The sequence below is a fragment of the Trichomycterus rosablanca genome, chromosome 2, assembly GCF_030014385.1.
Source record: "Trichomycterus rosablanca isolate fTriRos1 chromosome 2, fTriRos1.hap1, whole genome shotgun sequence".
NCBI lineage: Eukaryota > Metazoa > Chordata > Actinopteri > Siluriformes > Trichomycteridae > Trichomycterus > Trichomycterus rosablanca.
The window spans coordinates 53947024-53969981 of record NC_085989.1 but is presented as its reverse complement, the minus strand read 5'-3'; the positions used below and the strand labels follow the sequence as shown (position 1 = coordinate 53969981).

Here is a 22958-nt window from a genome sequence, read left to right as displayed (position 1 = left end):
TGTGGCCCATGGTTCCTATCATCACCACTGTAAAGAAAGTCAGTAAGTTTCTCTGCAATCAAATATTTCATATCAAACCACTCTGAATGACTGTTTACATGTAAATAACTTAATGCTTCAGAAAATGTAATTAATGAATTAATGTTAAACATTTTGAATTATTCATTGAAATTGGTGGAATTCCCCTTTAGCATGCGCACATGAATAAATCACTTGCATTAAGATCAATCGTTTGCATGCATCCTGACATTATAAAAAAACAAGAACTAGCTTTCCAAATGAGAACTACAATGGTCAGCAAAACATGTCCAACGTCCAAAGGGTTTTGTGGGGAACAACTAAAAATGCCCAAAGCGGTGAACCTCTTTAAATATTTACATGAGATGAGTGCTGGTTTTCTAGCCTGGCTCTTCTCCGCTCTTGTCTTTCTCGCCTTCCTCCCTCACGGTCCATGGACAGGTGTAGCCATCTCTTTATCCACATCTCAATTTCTTGAACTGTGGCTTTTGATGTTCCACTGTTGCGTCTTACAGCACCTAAAAATAACAATCCAACTGTTACATTATCTCAAATATAGTTTAGATAACAACTTTTCACATTTGGAACATTCATGTAGAAACCACTGTAACTGGTATAGCCCAAATAAAACGTACAGTTGTACTATACAATTATCTAATTAACTTATACGAATGTTGGTAAAGCAGAGTAGACATCTGGGATTAACACTGCATAGAATGATAGCAAAGAAGAGGGACAGATACAGGTGCCAGTACAGCCACTGTATCATCATGGGAGGGCTGCATCTCAGCCACCTTTAAACCTCCCCCACCAGAAATAACCCAGAAAATCAGAAGAAAGTAACATACCTATGATTACTTCTTTTAGAAGCAAGTTTTGAAACCCTGCCTTTCCATGTATGCCCCTCCAGTTAAGCTGTTTTGCCAATGAGTTGGTCACTGTGCATCTCATGACTCTCCAAACTGTCTTTCACATCAAAACCACCCTGGAGTCCTAAAGTAGTGATCTGTGAATACAAAGAAAGTAGTTCTCATTAAACCAAATAAAGGAATCAACTTCAAAAACATAGGGATCTTCCTGGTTCTATTACAAACCACATGTATTCACCCCTATGTCTGGAAAACCGGGGTATAACAGGTGTAATGCCCCGTTTCATTCATGAAATAGGCTACATACGTAATATCACTACATGCACACCAACCTCCTGAAGTAAGAAAAAGAACTTCTGAAATAAGAGCAAAATATCATATTTGGATTATAATTTTGTTAGCAGTTCCTCTAGTTTATGTGTAAAAGGCATACACTTTTATGACTGACCAGATGATTACTGGCTTTCTGTTCATTAAACCAGGGAAATGAGAGGACGCTAGAGTCATCGACTCATTGTCCATGGATTTCCAAGAATAAAAACTAAAGCAAAACCCTTTTTTTGCACTCTCAAATAATGCACTTGAAATTGCATCATCAAAGAGAACACCAAGCTAGAAAGAAAGGAACAAGCACCTCTCCTCTTTGCCCTTACATTTTCTCATCTTCTGTGCTCAATTTAAAATATGAAAGATTCTAATGCTTTAGACCAGATTGCATTTTCATAGATTTTCACCTGTCAACCAGGTGAAGAACAATCAGGACAACAAAACACTCAGCATGAAGGGCTTTACCTGAAGCATGGCCAAGAGGTTGCAGCTATTTTTTCATTAGCAGATTAAGCAGAGCAATATATCCACTGGCGTTGCTTACTATATCTTCATACATGACCTGTTAAAAAAAGTGTTTAATGGCCTTTGGTTTATTAGTTTAAATTGTTGCTAATTCATTGACTGAATTGTCAGCTTAAGTTAGCTCATGTCCTCTGTAACTCTATAATCTCCTTATCTGACATAAACAGTTTAAACCCACCACGACATGAATATACCAGGTTTAATTAACACACGCTAAAGAAACCGCAGTTTTGCTTTCGGTCTGTAGCTAAAGTATGTTAGCTAGCCATTGAAGTGATTTAGCTAGCGAGGCTACCCGTTTCACTCTTCCCGCGTGCGGGAGCTAACATTAGCTAGGCTATCAGCTAGCTAACTGTTAGCTCTTGTGCTGGGAAATGTCATGACACTGTTACATTAACAGGGAAATAAGAATTAATTTAATAGTAATTTCTCAAATTGATGTAACATGTACGTGCATTTTTAATTTATCACATCCCTTATTTTGCAAATAATTTTTTCAAACTGCTACTTTACCAACCAAGCTGGTTCTGCCTGCTGTCAGCTGGTTGACTTTGCTAAGCTAAAGTCCTCTAATGTTAAGCGTCGCTTTCCTCACCACAGCTTAAAGAATAAAATCTCCGCTTACTGCGATCGTGTTCTGGAGCTTCTGCCCAGTGTTGCCAACTCCTCAGTAAGGAAAGTAGCTATTGGCTGTCCTAAAAGTCGCTAAATGACGTCATCACCTAATTTGCATAAGGTTCATTTGCATGTAATTGACGCTGTGGAAGAGAGGAATAACATCGTGGGAGAGACAAAAAGTGGGTAAAAACACCCTAAATATGTTTAGAACTACAAATGAACTTTCTTCTGTTGATTCGTGGTTTGTTCTTGTTTTTTAAGACAACACTGAGCTACTCTGGGCAGGGTTGCCTGTTTGCGACAGTAATTTTTAGTCAAAATGCAGGAAAAAAAACGCCCAAAACACAGGATAAGCAGATGATGTTTGGCATTTTACAAATAATAAACCAGTTAAACCATCATGACCTACAAATTAATATCTATATGTACAGGTCAGTAATTATACATTATAAAGGGCAAATTATTTTGCTTGCATGTCTTTAAAACAATTTCCAACAAAATTCGCTATTTCTGGCAATCTAATCTGGCAACCCTGACTGTGAGACTGACCGCCCGTGAGTGCTTTGGGAGGGCGGAGGGGCTCACGGCAGCACCCGCTGCTCATTGAGGACAATAACTGCACACTGTAAAAAATGAATCAGTGGTACAGTAGATTTTATACAAATGTTTTGTGTTACATTTATTTAATGGAATTGAGTTCTTGAGTTTATGGCTATTATTTGAGTTAACTTTACTTATTATAAAATGCTATAAAAACTACATATTTTATTCGTGTGAATATAAAAATAATACATTATATAAATGGGCTTGTTAAGTCGTGACGTATCGACCTTATGAAACGTCACATCCGGGTCCAAGTTGGCTGAGTCGCTCGTATTTTCAATATGCCGCAGTGCTGTGTCCCGTGTTGCTTCAACAGGTCCGAGTCGAAAAAGATTACTCAACTGTCTTTTTACCGTTTTCCTTGCGATGAGGAAGAGAAAAGAAAATGGCTGCAGATGATAAGGTAAGTTCCATTTCTTATGAATAAATAAATAATAAAGCTTTCGTCCGTGGTCTCTAAATACCTAGCACTAGCTAGCTTACCTCGCTAACGTTAGCCCCCACGGCAAAATCCAAACTGCCCCTTTGCGAATACCCTCGACATATTTATATTTTATAGTGTTCTTCTTGCTATATAACACATTTTCGTGTTTCTGTTGTTTACGTTACTGCCCAGTTAAAGCAAATATAGCGTTAGACAGCTTAGGCGCGAATGTTAGCTAGTGTAGCTAGCTAACGTTAGCACCCACCCAGCCTCTGTGCCTCTCATGCAAAGGGCTAGTGACTATGTTAGTGTTTTAACCGTAATTACACGTGTTTCAAGCTTTTTTTAATTTCATATAGTAATGTGAGATTGTGGATTTCTGATTTTCATAAGCTATACTCATTAAAAGTAAAACCAAAGAGTTAGAAATGTCAGCTTTCATGTAATGAATACAAAATATGACCACTTGTCTCTTGGAATGAATTGATTACATGAACTTTTCATGATATTCTGATTACCTGAAGTGCACTAGTGTACTGCACATCTTGTCTTATTTTTATTAACCTATATATATATATATATATATATATATATATATATATATAGATATAGATAGATAGATATAGAGGTTAATTTTATTATTATTTTTTTGACAGGCGTGAACACTTCACCCCAAACTGCAACTCCAGGGTGTGCAGTTGGCATTTCCCCTTTGGCAAAGCTGCAGGACCATCGCGATTTGCATGGAACGAGCAAAAAATTTTCCAACTTCCCGATCACCCCAGCATTCCCCCTAAGCGGAAGAAGCAAGTGGTCCCTACCAGTACTGAGAATGAAGAAAGTACAGATATAGTACCCACAGCTAACATTGCAACTTTACAGGCCCCTAGTACTTCAACAAGTCTTGTGATGCTTGAGGTCGAGAATGATATGCTGAGAGATGAGAATGAGAAATTGAAAAAACAATTGGAGAAACAGAAGCAAACATTTTCTTTCAGTCAGATTTCCTCACATCCTGACAAGGTCCAATATTACACTGGATTGCCCGATGCTGCCACTGTCCTTTTTTTGGAAGCACTCCTTTCTAGATTTGAGCTACAATATCATTCTGATTGGACTGTCCAAATTATGCCCCTAATTGATCAATTACTCCTTACCTTAATGAAGCTTAAATTGAATTGTGGCCATGTAGACCTTGCAACAAGGTTTAATTGTAGCACAGCCACAGTAACTAACATCTTTACCACTATCCTTAGTGCACTGTATGACATTTTGTATGTTGGTCTACTTGAGAACAACATCCCCTCCACAGCCAAAAATCAGACATCACTGCCAGACTGCTTCCGACCTTTTCCAAACTGTAGGATAGTGCTTGACTGCACAGAGGTTGCTGTTTCGAACACAGAGAGGCTGGACACACAAAGTAATTTGTACAGCCATTATAAAGGAAGGACCACGCTAAAGGCTTTAATTGGTGTGTCTCCCAATGGAGTGATTACCTATGCCAGTGACCTGTACGGTGGGAGTGCCTCAGACAAAGCAATAACAGCGGACTGTGGACTTCTCCAACATCTACAACCAGGTGATATGGTTATGGCAGACAAGGGCTTCACAATTCGGGATATTTTGCCAGAGGGAGTCTTTCTTAACATCCCATCTTTCCTTGTCAATGGACAGTTTACGCAGGAGGAAGTCAACAATAACAGACTTATCTCCAGTGCAAGGATACATGTGGAGCGGTCCATTCAGAGGCTGAAGTTGTTTAGCATTTTGGACCATATCCCATATCAGTTTAGAAAAAACATCAACAAGATACTGAAAGTACAGGGGTTGGACAAAATAACTGAAACACCTGTCATTTTAGTGTGGTAGGTTTCATGGCTAAATTGGACCAGTCTGGTGGCCAATCTTCATTAATTGCACATTGCACCAGTAAGAGCAGAGTGTGAAGGTTTAATTAGCAGGGTAAGAGCACAGTTTTGCTCAAAATATTGCAATGCACACAACATTATGGGTGACATACCAGAGTTCATAAGAGGACAAATTGTTGGTGCACGTCTTGCTGGCGCATCTGTGACCAAGACAGCAAGTCTTTGTGATGTATCAAGAGCCACAGTATCCAGGGTAATGTCAGCATACCACCAAGAAGGACAAACCACATCCAACAGGATTAACTGTGGACGCAAGAGGAAGCTGTCTGAAAGGGATGTTCGGGTGCTAACCCAGATTGTATCCAAAAAACATAAAACCACGGCTGCCCAAATCACGGCAGAATTAAATGTGCACCTCAACTCTCCCGTTTCCACCAGAACTGTCCGTCGGGAGCTCCACAGGGTCAATATACACGGCCGGGCTGCTATAGCCAAACCTTTGGTCACTCGTGCCAATGCCAAACGTCGGTTTCAATGGTGCAAGGAGCGCAAATCTTGGGCTGTGGACAATGTGAAACATGTATTGTTCTCTGATGAGTCCACCTTTACTGTTTTCCCCACATCCGGGAGAGTTACGGTGTGGAGAAGCCCCAAAGAAGCGTACCACCCAGACTGTTGCATGCCCAGAGTGAAGCATGGGGGTGGATCAGTGATGGTTTGGGCTGCCATATCATGGCATTCCCTTGGCCCAATACTTGTGCTAGATGGGCGCGTCACTGCCAAGGACTACAGAACCATTCTGGAGGACCATGTGCATCCAATGGTTCAAACATTGTATCCTGAAGGCGGTGCCGTGTATCAGGATGACAATGCACCAATACACACAGCAAGACTGGTGAAAGATTGGTTTGATGAACATGAAAGTGAAGTTGAACATCTCCCATGGCCTGCACAGTCACCAGATCTAAATATTATTGATGCACTTTGGGGTGTTTTGGAGAAGCGAGTCAGGAAACGTTTTCCTCCACCAGCATCACGTAGTGACCTGGCCACTATCTTGCAAGAAGAATGGCTTAAAATCCCTCTGACCACTGTGCAGGACTTGTATATGTCATTTCCAAGACGAATTGACGCTGTATTGGCCGCAAAAGGAGGCCCTACACCATACTAATAAATTATTGTGGTCTAAAACCAGGTGTTTCAGTTTCATTGTCCAACCCCTGTATGTGTGTGTCTTACAAATTTGCAAACACCCATTCTCCGTGAAATTCAATAAATTAAGTAATTGTGTCTTTCTGGTCTTGTTAATGTTAGTTTTGAATAATTCAGGCCAGTTTGTTTTGCAACTTTTATTAAAAAAAGTAAAACCAGATAAAAATGTTTCTCCTCTCTATTTATTAAGTATTATTTATTTGAAGTGCTGAAGTCTATTAAGTATTATATATATATATATATATATATATATATATATATATATATATATATATATATATATATATATATATATATATATAACATGAATTATATAATATATAATTTATTATTAATTATAAATTAATTTAATCAATTCATCCAATAAATTACAAATGCAAATTAATTCTGTGACAGAATGTGTGGTAGGAAACAGTTTTTATAAAATGTTTCCAGGGTATCAATGTTAACAACCCATGTTGGGTCTATGAGCACTGTCAGAATCACAAAGTCAAGAGGAGTCCATACAAGCAGATGACAACAGTTAGCTCTAGTCAGGTGTAGGTTGCCCTGGATCTGAGGCCAATAGTGGTGAGTTGGTTTTAGTGTTAGGGCACCAGTCACCTCCTCCAACTCAAGAAAAAAGTCCTTACTCTCTGCTGCCTGCAGAATAGTCTTGGTTCTGGCTGACCATGGACATTTCACCTCAATAATGCAATCACCAGATACTGTCCCGTCTGGAGATCCACCAAGCAGGCCGCTATCAGACAGGAACATTCCCCTCTCCTGGATATCGACACCAGTGCGCTCTGTGTACTGCTGCTTTGCCCTTGGCTCATGAAGGATTCCCCAATCACACGCCTTTAATAAAGACACAAAAAATGTCACTTAATATTAGATACACTGATAAGTTTAATCACTTATCCACTTCTTACTTTAGAACCGTCTTGGACATTGTAATGGCCAAGCAGGGTTTTGAATAAGGAAGGGGGGTAAGACTTCCGCTTGACTGCTGCCAAGACCACACCAAAGTTGCTTGCCGTGATCCGTTTCTTGCGAAATGCCGACCTGTTATTAAAAAAAAAATAAAAAAGGCAAGTTGCAATTACTAGTTTTGTATTATTTCAGCTTGTATTTTATTTTGTACAGTGATGCTAAGAGCTCAATGCATTATGACTTGAGTAAACATGCAAATACTGTAGACAAAAAATGCAAGCAAATCAAGAAAACATCTACCCGACAGCCCATACAAAGCATTTAGAAAATCTGCAGCAAATTCAGACAACACATCACAACATATGAATTTGCAGCATGTTTTCTAAATGAAGTGCATAGGTGGTCAAATTGATATATTCTTAATTTGTGTTTTGTCTATCTGCATACATTGTATGTTGCAGTGCATTGAGTTCCCAGGGCCACTGCAGTTTTTATTAATGCACTTTCTTACCATAAAGGGTTCTTTGCTTGCCCAACTGTTGCTGCCTCGATCTGCTGCTTCTCATCATCTGTGACAGCAAGCGATGACAGCACATAAAAAGCCTTGTCCTCAGCTTGGGCATAACCTGGGCTGGTCACTAACCCATCAAATGTCTTGATGGGTAGTGTCTAGATTTAAAGTTAAGCACATTGTGTCAGACATTTATATAACAAATGTTAATTTCCTTGCAAGTCAAAAAGGTTTAAGTTCAAATCTATCATGGTTTAAACTGTGTAGCCATTTTTACTACACAGTACAACTACATCTCTAGTTGAAATGATTTCTTTTTGACATTGTACTGTGCATAATGACTGAATTGTTAATGACTTAACATAGCATATGTGATGTTTTTGGAAACATGGTGGGCAAATCAAAGTGCAAGAGACAGAAGTCGTACCTGAGGCGGTTCAGGACTCAAAATCCAGCCCATTCCAGTGAAACGCCCAAGTTTTGACAAAGATGCCAGTGCCCATTTTTTGTCCTCCTGTGTGACAGGTCTTTTGATTCCAGCTGAAATAAAACAAGTAATACTATCAACAGTCTTTTAAACTCACAGCGTACACTACACTCTTCATGCAGTATATCAGATTAACAATATTTTAAGGATTCAGAATAGATCACTGTCTGGCCAACTAAAATTTCAATATGAAGATAAAGCTTAAATTCATTATTCTTCAGTAGTACCACAGAACAATGTGACTATGCTAGCATTGTTTAATAAATACTATTCATTCTCATAGCGGCTTTAACCCAGTGGTCTTGGATGACCCCTGCACATTTTAGTAGTTTCTTGCTCTACCACACCAGCTTCGTCTCCGAAAGGGGTTTGTTAATCAGCTGATTAGTTGGATCAGGCATGTTGGGAGCAGGGTAAAGACTAAAATGTGAAGGGCAAGGGGTCCTCTAGGACCGAGTTAGGGAAAACACTGCTTTAATCCACCTAGCGTTAATCAAATAAACCAGGCAACATCAACATCACTTGCAAATTAATTACTAACCTCGTGTTGTGGATGGTGTCATCTCAGACACCCGCTTGGCTGCAATTTCGTCCGTTTTCGATGTCTTCGCCCTCTTCCACGAGCATTCCACATCAGTGCGGGACACGTTTTTCTCAACCCAAATCAACAAGGCTGCCATATGATGGCACTTGTCTCTGCCAATTGGGCACTCGCAGGTACTGTACCTCACTGACTGACCCTCAACATGCACCTATATTGAACAAAATTTAATCCTCGCTGTCCCTAACACATCTTCAAGACCTTATCAGTGCTGTATTTAAAGTAGTAGCCTAAAGATATTTCTGTAGCGCTAGCACTACCTAGCTACGAAGTGGCAGATCATTAGCTATTTGCAGGCTAGCTAACATAACTTCACTAATCCCACAAAAGCCTTTATATTTAGGTTTTCATTATTTACGTCCAAAGTTATAGCAGTCCTGTGCATTTATTATACAAATACCTCAGTCAGAACATGACATATCATCTTTAAATGCTAATTAGCGAACCTAGCTAAACTTCCTACCTTCTAACTCACCTCAACCTCGTAAATCATCTTTTTCATGGATGCCTGGACTCTACCCTTGAATATACCACCTGGAAGAACACTTACACTTATCACTCTATTTGAGTTAAAAGAGTTTAGACCTTTTTTAACCCTCAATGGTGCCTCACTAAAGAAAGAAGTGATGGTAAAAAGGTTCACAGGTTCAGCCATAGTTGTTTGCGTTTGGGATTAAAATTGAGTTTGGCCCCGGAAATGGTCCTAACGTCACGAGTGACGTCACACTTAACAAGCGGATACGTTGCTTTTAATTTACAAGCACTTCCGGTCTGTGCGCGTTTTTTTTTTTCCAACGGTTGTGAAGAGCCTCCACAACGGAATCCAGATTGTGAGCAAATGAACTAAGGTAAGTAATTCTGTTCTATTATTCTGTATAGTTACCATAGTTTATTACTGTAAACTTAGTATTAGTTTTAAGTTGAACCTGAAACTGTGTGTAGTTACATTTGCTTCAAATAACAACATTACATGTTAGAGATGCTGAAGTATTCTTGTAGTTTTATTAATTACAACATCTGACTTTTCTCATCTGAAAATAGGTTGAACTGTTCTTTAGGCTTGTCATTTTGTTAACCGAGCTAGTTAGGTGGTTCATTTTGGCCTTTTTTTGTAACTTAGCAAATATCTCTGTTGGCTGAGGTAAGTTAGCTAGCTAGTAAAAACTTTTCTCATTTGAATGCTTAGAGGAAACAACTTTAACCCAGCCTTAAGAGCGAAGTTAAAACATGATAACATACAGATGGTATGCTGTATGAAGTTTTATCTGAAATCTGGAAAAAAGTTTAGCATTCATCTGTAAACATGCTAAGCTTTTTAGAGAAAACATAGTTAACTTCATTTAAACCTCATGTCAGGGTAGTTAACTTGGTTAACCACAACATACCGAGTAATTTTTTTGCAAACCTCAATTATCTTAATATTCAAAGTAATTTGTGAGACATATTTAAACTAATCCAATTTGGTACATTTTATCCTAATAAAGTTTAAACTATAAAAATGTAATTAAAATGAAATGTTTTAATGTGACAATTAGTTTGATGTCTGCATGTAAATTGCATTTTCCAAAAATGTAATGTTTATTAACTGCATGTTTTGACAAGACAAATTAAAGTATTAACAAATTACTTTTGACACTTTTCATACTATAATAATTGTTGTTGCAGGACCCTGAAGGTTTAGAAGTGGACCAGCTCTCATTGTTAGTAGTTATGTTCAGGAACATGGGAGCTTCTGCAGGTGACACACCAAAGGACATCATGATTATTATTGAGAAAGTTCATGTCATCACAGGACTAAAAGATAGTTCTATGGCTCATGCTGCCTTCCTTGGCTTGACCCATGTGCTAAACCTCAGTTATCCCAGCCGGCAGACATTACAAAGGCATGGCTGTGGAAGAAAAGGGTCAAGTATTGGACCGGCCTACCAGAGAGAATGTGTGGAGAATTTTGTAAGAAATACATGACTATGACAACTCTGTACTTTTGCACATCTTAAGACAAGTTTTCAGGAAGAATGGTACAAAATACACTGGAACACATCATTCACCGTGCCAAAACATCTTTGTGTTGAGACAGAATGGCAACATTACAAAGTGGTAAATGCTTTACCATCCCAACTTTTTTGGAAGGTGTTGCAGCCCTGAAATGCAGGAATGGATGTTTACTAACATGAAATTAAGCTGACCAGGCAAAAACTGAAAAATGTTGGGTTCATTCTGTCTGCATTTGCATTTTCCGGTCTGTCCCAAATTTTTCTTATTTAGAGTTGTATATTAAATGATCAAAACTGTTTTACTATTTTCTGTTTAAAAATTTAAATAATTAATGTTTAATGTTAATAATAAATAATGTTTAAGCAGTTAAAACTAAGAATTAAAATTTCAGCTGGGACAACTTTATTTTTAAGTCACTGCAAGAGTATTCAAATAAAGTATTAACCTCTGAAGTGGTTCCTTTTTCATGTTTTCCATTTACAGTTATTCATGTCATTAATATTATTATTCTGTTGGCTTAATTTTATTGAGTAAATATCACTAATTATGTTTTCTATAGTCAACTTAATTTTATTAGTACTAATTGTAGTTTGCGCTTTGAATCTACTTAATTCTTTTTTGTAGATTGAAATTAAATATTTAATATATTGTGTTACCTCTACTCAAATTAAATGGATTTTTTAAAGTGTTATAATTGATTACATTTGAATAAAAATATAGCCTAGTAGTTTTTACTTAATAGTATTGCGTGTAATCTGTTGCCTCAATTTTATTGAGTAGATATAGGGTAATATTTTTTACAGTGCAGAACAATGTGTTTTCACGTTCGAGTCTCCAAGTCTCCAATAACACCAGAAAAAGTCGCTAGATTTGTCGCTAGTCGCTTTATTAGTAGTATCTTATTATTCTTAGTTACAGTAGTAGTATTAATTTTCGTTTTTGTTTTATTTATTTGCAAATTAATGCATTTTTGAATGCTTTAGAAAGTGGCACATTACCATTTTTAATATAAGAGCCAGTATTACTGGCTCACTTAGTTTGCCAGTGGTGCCATGTCTTTGCCAGATGTGGCCCAGATCTGTTTTGGGACATGTGGGCCATATAAGCATTTCTTATATGTGGGCCACTTTTGGCTCATATGCTGTTTGCCGATGCCGGCAGTGAGTCGGCAGTGCCGTAACGTTGCCAGAAGTGGCCCACATCCGTATGCTATCTGGGTAAACATTCACGATATAAAACTAAAACACCGCGGTCACCAAATCTGCACTTTAATAAAGCTTGGTCTCGTTATCTGCACTTGAAGTTTTACTGCGCGTATAAACCGTATTTTACGGTAACCGAAGCGTTAATAAAGCTGTTTGTTTACAGTTTAATAAACTTAATCTACCGTGTTCTGATGCACAAAATCCACCACATTCAAGAAGAGCATTAATTCTGTAATGAAATACATTTTAGATGTTTTTACTGTGAGTAAAGTGTCTATTCGGTTGAATACAGACCGCTCTTTGAAGATTAATAAAATTAACAAATCAAATTGTTATCAAGTTCCACCCATACTGTCATAAAAAAAACTTAGTCTAGTACTCATGGTGTGATTTTGGGACAATTTTACTGTAGTAAATTAAAATAATGGGATGGCAAATTTATGTAAAGTGTCTGTTCTGTTGTGAACAGACCACTTTTTGAAGATCAATAAAATTAACAAATCAAATTGTTATTAGGTGCCACTCATACTGTCATGAAGAACACTTACTCTAGTACTCATAGTGTGATTTTGGGACAATTTTACAGTAGGAATTTGAAATAATGGGATGACAAACTTATGTAAAATGTCAATTCGATTGTGTTTACACTACATTTAAAGTAAAAAAATTAACAAATCAAATTGTTATCAAAAGTCACCAATACCATCATGAAGAAAACTTAGTCTAGTACTCATAGTGTGATTTTGGGACAATTTTACTGTACAAATTTCGAGTAATGTGATACCAAACTTGAGTAAAGTGTCTATTTGATTGTGTACAGACCACTTTGAAGATCAATGAAATTAGCAAATTAAATTGTTATCAAGTGCCACCCCTACAATTATAAAGAACATTTACTCTAGAATATATCCTGTGATTTTAAGACAATTTTACTGTTGAAATTTAGAGTAATGAAATGCCAAACTTGTGTGAAGTGTCTATTCGGTTGTGTTAAGACCACTTTTGAAAATCAATAAAATAAGCAAACCAAATTGTTCTTAAATGTCACCACTACAGTCATGAAGAACATTACTTCAGTACTTGTGTTGTGATTTTGGGACAATTCTGCTGTAGAAATTTGGAGTAATGTGATAACAAACTTGTGTAAAATGTTTATTTGGTTGTATTTAGAGCACTTTTTGAAGATCAATAATATAAGCAAATCAATTTGTTATCAAATGCCACCCATACAGTTGTGAGAAACACTTACTGTAGTACACATTTTGTGGATTTGATCATTTAAAATTTGAAATAATGGGATGGCAAATTTGTTTGTGATAAGATGTAACATAAACACCTAATTGACATTTTACATAAGTTTGCCATTTGTTTATTTTAAATGACTAAGGTAAAAGTGTCCCAAAATCACAACATGAGTACTAGACTAAGTGTACTTTATGAATCTAGGGGTGAAATTTAATAACAATTGGTAACAATTGATCTTCAAAAAGTCTTCTAAACACAACCAAATATACACTCCACACAAGTTCATAAATCACATTACTCCAAATTTCTACAGTAAAATGGTTTCACATGATGAGTACTAGGGGTGTGCTATATCGTATCGTTTACGATAATACCGGTATAATTTTTAAAACGATAAAAAAATCCCATATCGTGATAACAACGGTATTCTTACGCTGTTTACGTAATGACGTCATGCAGATACGCATATGGCGTACGTTCGTTACATGGGTCATTTGGGCAACAAGGCGGAAAGCGGTTCTGCGGTGGAGGAGCTCGTTCTAAAAACGCCAAGGCCACCATAAATTAATCTTAATTAAATTAATTAATGACCCGGCCCCCCTATTACCGCTTTGCTGGCAACTTTTTTTGCGGAAGCATTCCTGCACGCAGGTGTTCACACAGCGCACCTCAAACAAGTAGTTCTCCACCAAAACAGTGCAGTAATACAAACAAACAAGTAGTTCTCCACCAAAACAGTGCAGTAATACAAACAAACAAGTAGTTCTCCACCAAAACAGTGCAGTAATACAAACAAACAAGTAGTTCTCCACCAAAACAGTGCAGTAATACAAACAAACAAGTAGTTCTCCACCAAAACAGTGCAGTAATACAAACAAACAAGTAGTTCTCCACCAAAACAGTGCAGTAATACAAACAAACAAGTAGTTCTCCACCAAAACAGTGCAGTAATACAAACAAACAAGTAGTTCTCCACCAAAACAGTGCAGTAATACAAACAAACAAGTAGTTCTCCACCAAAACAGTGCAGTAATACAAACAAACAAGTAGTTCTCCACCAAAACAGTGCAGTAATACAAACAAACAAGTAGTTCTCCACCAAAACAGTGCAGTAATACAAACAAACAAGTAGTTCTCCACCAAAACAGTGCAGTAATACAAACAAACAAGTAGTTCTCCACCAAAACAGTGCAGTAATACAAACAAACAAGTAGTTCTCCACCAAAACAGTGCAGTAATAAACTCAACATAAGTTTCAACCACCAACACAATTACAGAAGAAGTACAGTAATACTACTAATACTACTACTACTAACTACTTACTACTTACTACTTAGTGCTGTAGTTGTGGCGCACTATATGCATTGGGCTCTGCACGTTCCAGTGTTGCCAGATTGGGCGCTTATCCGCAAAATTGTGCGGATTTTGTTGGAAAACAATTTAATATCAGTTAAATATCGCTTATATTTAAAAGAAAATATTCCGTTTTATGAAGCTCCAGCATTGTAGAAGGCTATTGAAAGTAAAGTCAATTTTCATTGCTGATTTGGCTTAATAGTGTTGGTCAGTCTGTATCATATTTTTAAAATAAAAATAAAATTAGTTTTCCATGCATTCACACTGGCATGTTCAGGGGTTCAATTGAGTGTCATTATTACACACAAGTTGGCAGCCATATGATAAAGTATTGTAAAGGAATATCTTTCTTCTTCATTGTGTTATAGTTAATGTATTTTGGTTTTTCACTTGTCAGGGAAAATAAAGAGAAAAAAAAAGCTTACTATTATTATGCGGGTCTTCGTGATGTAATTCTACATGGCACTTACTGCCTGTATAGGTAAATGAGTGCGTGACCACATAAAAAAGGTATCAGTTTCTGTGCCCCTATTAAAATTGTCTGACTCCGCCATTACATTATGTTACATTATTTTATTGGACAGACAAAATACAGAAAAGTGTGCGTAATTCTTACATACTTCTTACATATTTGTAATGAAACTGATGGAAAGTGTTTGAAACCTAAATTAATTCTAAATAAAACCTAAACATTATTTTTTTTGCAATAGTGTTTTTCAACAAATAAAATATTTTTTAGTGTTTTGTTATATCGCCAAAAAATATCGTTATCGCAAAAATACCCTAAAATATTGTGATATTATTTTAGGGCCATATCGCCCACCCCTAATGAGTACTAGAGTAAGTGTTCTTTATGGATGTATCGGTGGCATTTGATAACAATTTGATTTGCTAATATTATTGGACTGGAAGTGGTCTGTACATAAGATTGTACATAAGTTCAACATCAGTACTAGAGTAAGTGTTCTTTGTTATTCTAAGCATGGCATTTAATAATAATTTGATTTGATCCATTTGATTTGATCCATTATTTAAAAATCTTTAAATAATGGCTTTTGCACAACTGAATAGTTACTTTGGATAAGTTTGCCATCCCATTACTCCAAATTCATATTGTAAAATTGTCTCAAAATCACATAATAAGTACTAAAGTAAGTGTTCTTAATGGTGATAGTGGGGCCATTTGATAACAATTTGATTTGCTTATATTATTGGACAAAATGTGGTCTTGACAAAACCAAATAGACACTTTACACAAGTTTGCCATCACATTACTTCAAATTCCTACAGTAGAATTGTCTAAAAATTATAATTCTAGTACTAGAGTAAGTGTTCTTTATGGTCATAGTGGTGGCATCTGATAACAACTTGATTAGATTATTGTATTGCTCTTTAAATAGTGCTCCTAACACAACCAAATAAACTCTTTTCATAAGTTTGCCATCCTATTACTCCAAATTCCTACAGTAAAATTGTCTCAAAATTATTATAGTAGTACTAGAGTAAGTGTTCTTCATGGTCATAGTGGTGGCATTTGATAACAATTTGAATTGGTTATTCTATTGATCTTCAAATTGCAGTCTTTACACAACTGAATACACACTTTACATGTTTTTTTTTTTTTGTTTGTTTGTTTTTTTGTTTGTTTTTTTTAATAACAGAGAAGGTCTGAATTTCTAACTTTTTAGATTGCTCTATCTAGGTTGTAACACACTTTTGTTTCTGGTACACTTTATGTGCATCAGAACTTGGTAGTAACAGTAGTACGTTATATTAAGCTGTAAAAAGATGATTTACCCTCTCCAAGCCTTTGCAGCTGTATTACCGTAAAACACAGTTTAGATGTGCAGTAAAACATTTAGTGTAAATGGCAAGACCGTGATAACAAAAACCATCAGGTACTGACAATATTCAGTCGATCTGATCATAACTTTGATTATTGTAGTTTTTTTTATTTAACCATCGTGATGTTTATTATGAATAAAATCAGGTTAAATAAAGAAGCAAAAATGTCACAGTAAAGTTATTTTACTGCAAAAAAGCTCAGTCGCTCTGTCTACACTAAAGTTTTTAGTGCGCTTATAAACTCTGTTTTACTGTACTGAGGTTGCTGGAAGGAAATGAGTTTAACAGCTTAATAAACGTAACCAAAAAAAAATCTCTGTTACAACTTATAAGTAGAACAGTCTATAATGTTGGAAATTCAGACTTTCTCTGTTATATCAGATGTAGCTTGTGCTTGACTGGTCCCGTTAAGAATATGATTAGAAAGCCAAGGTATAACATATTAAAATAAAAATAAAAACAGTAATTTTTTCTTCTTTTATTTTTTTAATGTTCTACTAACATTTTGGTTTGAGGTTTTACAAAGATTTCCCAGATAAGATTTATTTAGAAGAAGTAATTTTGTAATATACACTGACTTTATGTATTTCAGCCTTTGGTGAAATTATCTCACACTGAAAAATCCAACTTTTAACTGGAGTTCATTTATTCTGAGAAAAAAGTGTGTGTGAAAATTATTGGCACACTGCATTTAGTACTTTGTACAATGTACATTTGCCAACAAAACAGCACTAAGTCTTCTTCTATAACTCCTTAAAAAGCAGGAAATCTGAGTCCATTCCTCTTTACAAAAAATTCTCCAGCTTGCCCATGGTCACAGATCTTCTCTTGTGCACTCTCCTCTTTATTTCACCGCACAGGTTTTCAATGGGGATGACTGAGGTAGCCATGGCACAAGTTTAATTTTGTGTTCAGAAAATCATTGGATCTGATGGAAATTGGCTGTGGCAGACATATTTTGCAACAGATTTAAAATGTCCTGGTATTTTATGTAGTTCACAATACCATGTACTGTACAAGATTTAAAGATTTTAATAAAATTTCCACCATACTTAATAGGCGGCACAGTGGCTAAGTGGGTAGCACTGTCGCCTCACAGCAAGAAGGTCCTGGATTCAATCTCCAGGTGGGGCGGTCTGGGTCTTTTCTGTGTAGAGTTTGCATGTTCTCCCTGTGTGTGCGTGGGTTTACTCCGGGTGCACAGTCCTCCCACAGTCCAAAGACATGCAAGTGATGTGAATTGGAGACACTAAATTGTCCATGGCTGTGTTTGATATAAACTTGTGAACTGATGAATCTTGTGACTAAATTACAGGGAAAGCTTAATGAAGGATTTTTTCCTCTGAATAAATTAACTTGATTGTGTTTTTCAGTGTGATAATAATCTAATTAATTAAAGGATGGATTATTATGGTGTCAGTGATTATGATGGGAACTGTAATCTCTGTAAGTTCTGTATAAGATCATGTTTATCAGCTGGTCCTGCAGCGTGTTGATTAAAACATGGTTTGTGATTCATGCACAGATTATTTACCACTAAGAAAGAGGAGAAGTATGACACCACCTCTCATGAGTAAGTCTTTTTGTTTTATACTTTTATTGCTAATTAAGTGAATAACAAATTATGCACCTAAACATATTTTCACAGTAAAAACACCAGCTCCACTCCACATTCCCTTGACTTTTTGTGCACTTTATTGTGTTGTGGATTTAATTTTGAATGAATGTAATTATCATTTTACCACCAATCTACATATCCATTCAAAATCAAGGCTACCACACATTAGTGTTGACACTTTGTTAATTCACTGTATGTCCTATAAATGTTCACATTAAAACATATACTTTTGTAAAGATAAAACCAATTGAATAGTTAATGTGTATCATGGTCAATCATTCTGTTCCTGTAATTTATATCTCTAAATAATATATAATTCTATGTTTCTTTTCTTTAGATGTTTTATATCTTATATGAAACCTGGCACAGCAATAATTTATGTTTATAGATCATTTATGTTTTCCTTCATTTTCAGTATCTGAACTGAGGATAATTCTGTTAGGAAAGAGTCACTCAGAGACCAGCAGTGTGGGGAACTTCATTCTGGGTAGAGCTGCATTTGAGACTGAAGTTCCTCCACATTCAGTAGATCAGCACAGTGAGAATGCCAGAGGATGGGTGGAGGAAAGACACATCACCATCATCAATGCTTCTCATCTATACAATTTAGAACTCACTCAGACAACTGATGGACTAAAAGAGTGTGTTTCACTTACTGCTCCTGGTCCTCATGCTTTCTTACTCGTGGTGCAACCTCAGAGTTTTACAGAGGAAGACATGAATCAACTGAAACACTTATTGAACTGTTTCAGTGACCGAGCACTAAACTATTCTATATTGATCAGTACTGGCTGGGAGACTGAAGAGGAAAAATCTGCAAGTTTTATCAAGTTTCTGGATGAATGTGATGGGAGGTTTTACCAATTTAAACACCTAGATAAACTTGACAAGACTTTTGTTTGTCGGTTGTTTAAGGATATTGACAAATTGCTGAAAGTAAATGGAAGTCACCTCACATGTGAGATTTTTGAGGATGCAGAGGAAACTTTGCAACATTATGACAAACATAGAAAAGATGAAGAGAGGAAAAGTGCAGGTTGTCCTGAAGAAAAAAGTTACAAGAACCCGTTTAACATAGTAGGGAGTGTTAGAAAAGGTAAGTGTTAAATTGAACATAAATATATCAGCACACTTTACCATGGTTAAATGAATAAGTCACATTTGTACATGGAACTACATCATGTGAATGTTGACATTTTTACTATGGTTGCTCAGCTTCACAAACACTGATCTTTCATCTGGAGTTTTATCTGTATGGTTAGCTTAGCATTGGCTCAAGACAACTGTACAGAATCCCTTAACAAAAAAACACCCTGCAAGTCGAGAGCAACATTAAAATAACAAGGATTAAACCTTGAGAGGAACCAGACTCAGCAGAAACCTCCATCTTTCTTGGGTGACTTAAAGATTAATTTGAATGAATTAGAATTTGATTGAAAACATTAAAATAAAATGATTTCTAACAAAAAAAGTGAAAAGCATAAAGAAATTGAGTTTACACCCACAGGCTTCAGCACCCTCCAACACCCTTAATTACTACACCATAACTGAAAAGGAGAGCTAGGAGTGTGCCTGTAGTTGAAGTGGACAGTCCTGGTCCTACAATGAGTTACCATTCCAAAACCATGGGCATTAATATGATAGCGCCACCACCCTCTTTTAAAAGACAGTGACAGCTTTTACTGTTGAATGATGTATTATGAAAGGAGTCTCGTAAGCAACTATATTTATTAACAAAAATAAAACACAAACAGAATAAACAAAAAAGAAATTGGAAAACACAAAGTGTTAAAGTTAAAAAGTGAACACAGACCTTGGTCACCAGTCGTCGCAGGAACCCTAACAGTACCTCAGTACCCTCTTCTAGGGACAGCTCCCGAGGTCCCAACGATACGTGGGGTGGGAGACTGAGTGGGAGGAGAGATACCGTCACACGCAAATGCCCGCAATTAAGACGTGGAGGGTTGGATGGACTTTCATCCAAGCGGGTAGTTCCGACCTGTACATCACAGGATTTATCTGCCTTACTACCTTAAACGGGTCAATAAACCTAGGTGGCAGTTTATGGGAGGTACCTCGAATGGGGAGATCCCGGGTAGACAAGAGTACACCGTAGGTAGGGGCCGGTTGCCACCTGTGGTCCGCATTGCGCTTAATAGAGCTTGGAGAGCGGCTTGAAGAGCCTCCTTGGCCTTACGCCAGGTGGCATGGCAGCGGCGGACATGCTGCTGAATAGATGGGACCTCCACCTCATGTTCCTGTTCTGGGAATAGCAGAGGTAGGTACCCGAACTGTGCCTCGCAGGGAGACATCCCTAATGCAGAGTGGTGAAGGGTGTTGTGGGCAAATTCAGCCCATAAAAGTTTGTCCACCCAGGTGGTGGGATTACCTGCTGTAAGGCACCTGAGCATCTTCCCCACATCCTGAATAACTGGACTGCCCATTGGACTCAGGGTGATACCCGGAGGACAGACTGGCTGTGGCTCCTATTAACTGACAGAAGGCCCCCCAGCACTGGCTAATAAATTGTGGGCCTCTGTCAGATACGATATCTGCAGGGACACCATGCGCTCTCACCACATGCTGCAAAATCACCTGTGCCGTACTCATGGCAGACGGGAGTCCGGGCAGGGGAACAAAAATACAGGACTTGGTGAACCTGTCCACAATTACCAGCACAACTGTGAATCTCCTGTACCCGTCTCACATGGCCTACGTGTTCGTCGAGGGTCCGGCTAAAAATCAGAATGTCGTCTACATAGACATAGACAAGGGCCTCTTGCAGGGCCTCGTTAATGAACCACTGAAAGACAGTTGGCGCGTTCATTAACCCAAAGGGCATAACAAGATATTCGTAGTGGCCCGTGGGTGTGATGAACGGCGTCTTCCATTCGTCCCCCTTTTGGACCCTGATGAGATTAAGTCAAGTTTGGTGAAAACGGCCGCCCGCTGAAGGGCTTCAAAGGCCGTGTCCATGAGAGGCAGCAGATACTGGTCCTTGATGATGATGGCATTAAGACCGTGATAATCAATGCAAGAGCGTAGGGACCCGCCCTTCTTGGCTACAAAGAAGAACCCTGCACCCATCCTTCTTGGCTTCCTTTCCAAACCAGACAAGGAGAAGAGATGTCCCCTTGTAGGGGAAGTGCCAGGCAGAAGGTCAATGGCGCAATCAAATGGTCTATGGGGTGGTAAGTCCTGGGCTCAGGACTTACTAAAGACCTCCTGGAGGTCATGGTAAACAGACAGGACCTTAGTTAGATCCGCCGGTGCTATGACGAACACCTTAGATTCTGGTCATGGGCTAGCCTGTAACCGGCACGAATCCTGGCAGCGTGTCCCCCACCCAAAACTTTACCTTGTGGCCCAATCAATCCTAGGATTGTGTTTACTGAGCCAAGAAAAACCTAGGACTAACTGAAGATGAGGGACCTAAGTAACCAGAAAAGTTATCTTCTCCCTGTGATTGTCGAGGAGAAGAGTGAGGGGTTGTGTTTGATGGGTAATGGGACCCCCAGGGGAGCCGATAGTAGCTGGGTGGTGATGCCGAGCCTCTGAACCAGGGACTGGTCGATAAAACTTTCAATCGTTCCCGAATCAATGCAAAGTTTTAGCTCGGTGGCTCCAGTTCCCCAGCGCAACCGGGCCTGCAAAAATAAACCCCTATCAGGGATGGTCGCATGGCCTACTCTCGGCTCCCTGCCCCGAGATGGCCTAGTTGTTTTATTGGCAACCCTGATTTAACAACGGGACCCGGTGTCTGTCGGGAAGCTGTCCGAGTCCCTCCCAATTGCATGGGGTCGGCATCGGGTTGCGCCAGGTTGTCTGTCCTTGGTGGATAATTTATTCTATTATAAGATGGATGGGCTCCTTGCTCCCGAGCTCACTGTCTGAGCCGGGTATCTATGCGAGGGGAACAAAAATACAGGACTTGGTGAACCTGTCCACAATTACCAGCACAACTGTGAATCTCCTGTACCCGTCTCACATGGCCTACGTGTTCGTCGAGGGTCCGGCTAAAAATCAGAATGTCGTCTACATAGACATAGACAAGGGCCTCTTGCAGGGCCTCGTTAATGAACCACTGAAAGACAGTTGGCGCGTTCATTAACCCAAAGGGCATAACAAGATATTCGTAGTGGCCCGTGGGTGTGATGAACGGCGTCTTCCATTCGTCCCCCTTTTGGACCCTGATGAGATTAAGTCAAGTTTGGTGAAAACGGCCGCCCGCTGAAGGGCTTCAAAGGCCGTGTCCATGAGAGGCAGCAGATACTGGTCCTTGATGATGATGGCATTAAGACCGTGATAATCAATGCAAGAGCGTAGGGACCCGCCCTTCTTGGCTACAAAGAAGAACCCTGCACCCATCCTTCTTGGCTTCCTTTCCAAACCAGACAAGGAGAAGAGATGTCCCCTTGTAGGGGAAGTGCCAGGCAGAAGGTCAATGGCGCAATCAAATGGTCTATGGGGTGGTAAGTCCTGGGCTCAGGACTTACTAAAGACCTCCTGGAGGTCATGGTAAACAGACAGGACCTTAGTTAGATCCGCCGGTGCTATGACGAACACCTTAGATTCTGGTCATGGGCTAGCCTGTAACCGGCACGAATCCTGGCAGCGTGTCCCCCACCCAAAACTTTACCTTGTGGCCCAATCAATCCTAGGATTGTGTTTACTGAGCCAAGAAAAACCTAGGACTAACTGAAGATGAGGGAC

The 22958-nt window shown here is 38.4% G+C and overlaps 2 protein-coding genes across 4 annotated transcripts in view; one reads left to right on the top strand and one right to left on the bottom strand.

The window, feature by feature from the left end:
* Positions 1-435: 435 nt before the first annotated feature.
* On the bottom strand, positions 436-9604 carry LOC134335455 (uncharacterized). 3 transcript variants are annotated; one of them, XM_063017993.1, is made up of 8 exons: positions 9457-9604; positions 8922-9132; positions 8321-8433; positions 7894-8051; positions 7382-7514; positions 7152-7307; positions 867-1024; positions 436-536 (listed from the first exon to the last, which is right to left on the bottom strand). In XM_063017993.1, exons 1-7 carry the CDS (start codon positions 9481-9483, stop codon positions 929-931), a joined length of 894 nt encoding a protein of 297 aa, XP_062874063.1. In that variant the 5' UTR covers positions 9484-9604; the 3' UTR covers positions 436-536; positions 867-928. The 3 variants fall into 3 exon arrangements, with proteins under 3 accessions (XP_062874063.1, XP_062874073.1, XP_062874057.1); XM_063018003.1 differs by lacking the exon at positions 436-536 and having other exon boundaries at positions 962-1024; positions 7894-7951; XM_063017987.1 differs by lacking the exons at positions 436-536; positions 867-1024 and having other exon boundaries at positions 6831-7307.
* Positions 9605-18027: 8423 nt separating this feature from the next.
* The window catches only part of LOC134302186 (interferon-induced very large GTPase 1-like), a 32794-nt gene continuing 27863 nt past the window's right edge, over positions 18028-22958 (top strand). The window contains exons 1-6 of the mRNA XM_062987223.1: positions 18028-18073; positions 18661-19341; positions 20804-21058; positions 21169-21286; positions 22104-22339; positions 22450-22567. Coding sequence (XP_062843293.1) covers positions 18028-18073; positions 18661-19341; positions 20804-21058; positions 21169-21286; positions 22104-22339; positions 22450-22567 — 1454 coding nt within the window. The remainder of the gene's footprint in view (positions 18074-18660; positions 19342-20803; positions 21059-21168; positions 21287-22103; positions 22340-22449; positions 22568-22958) is intronic.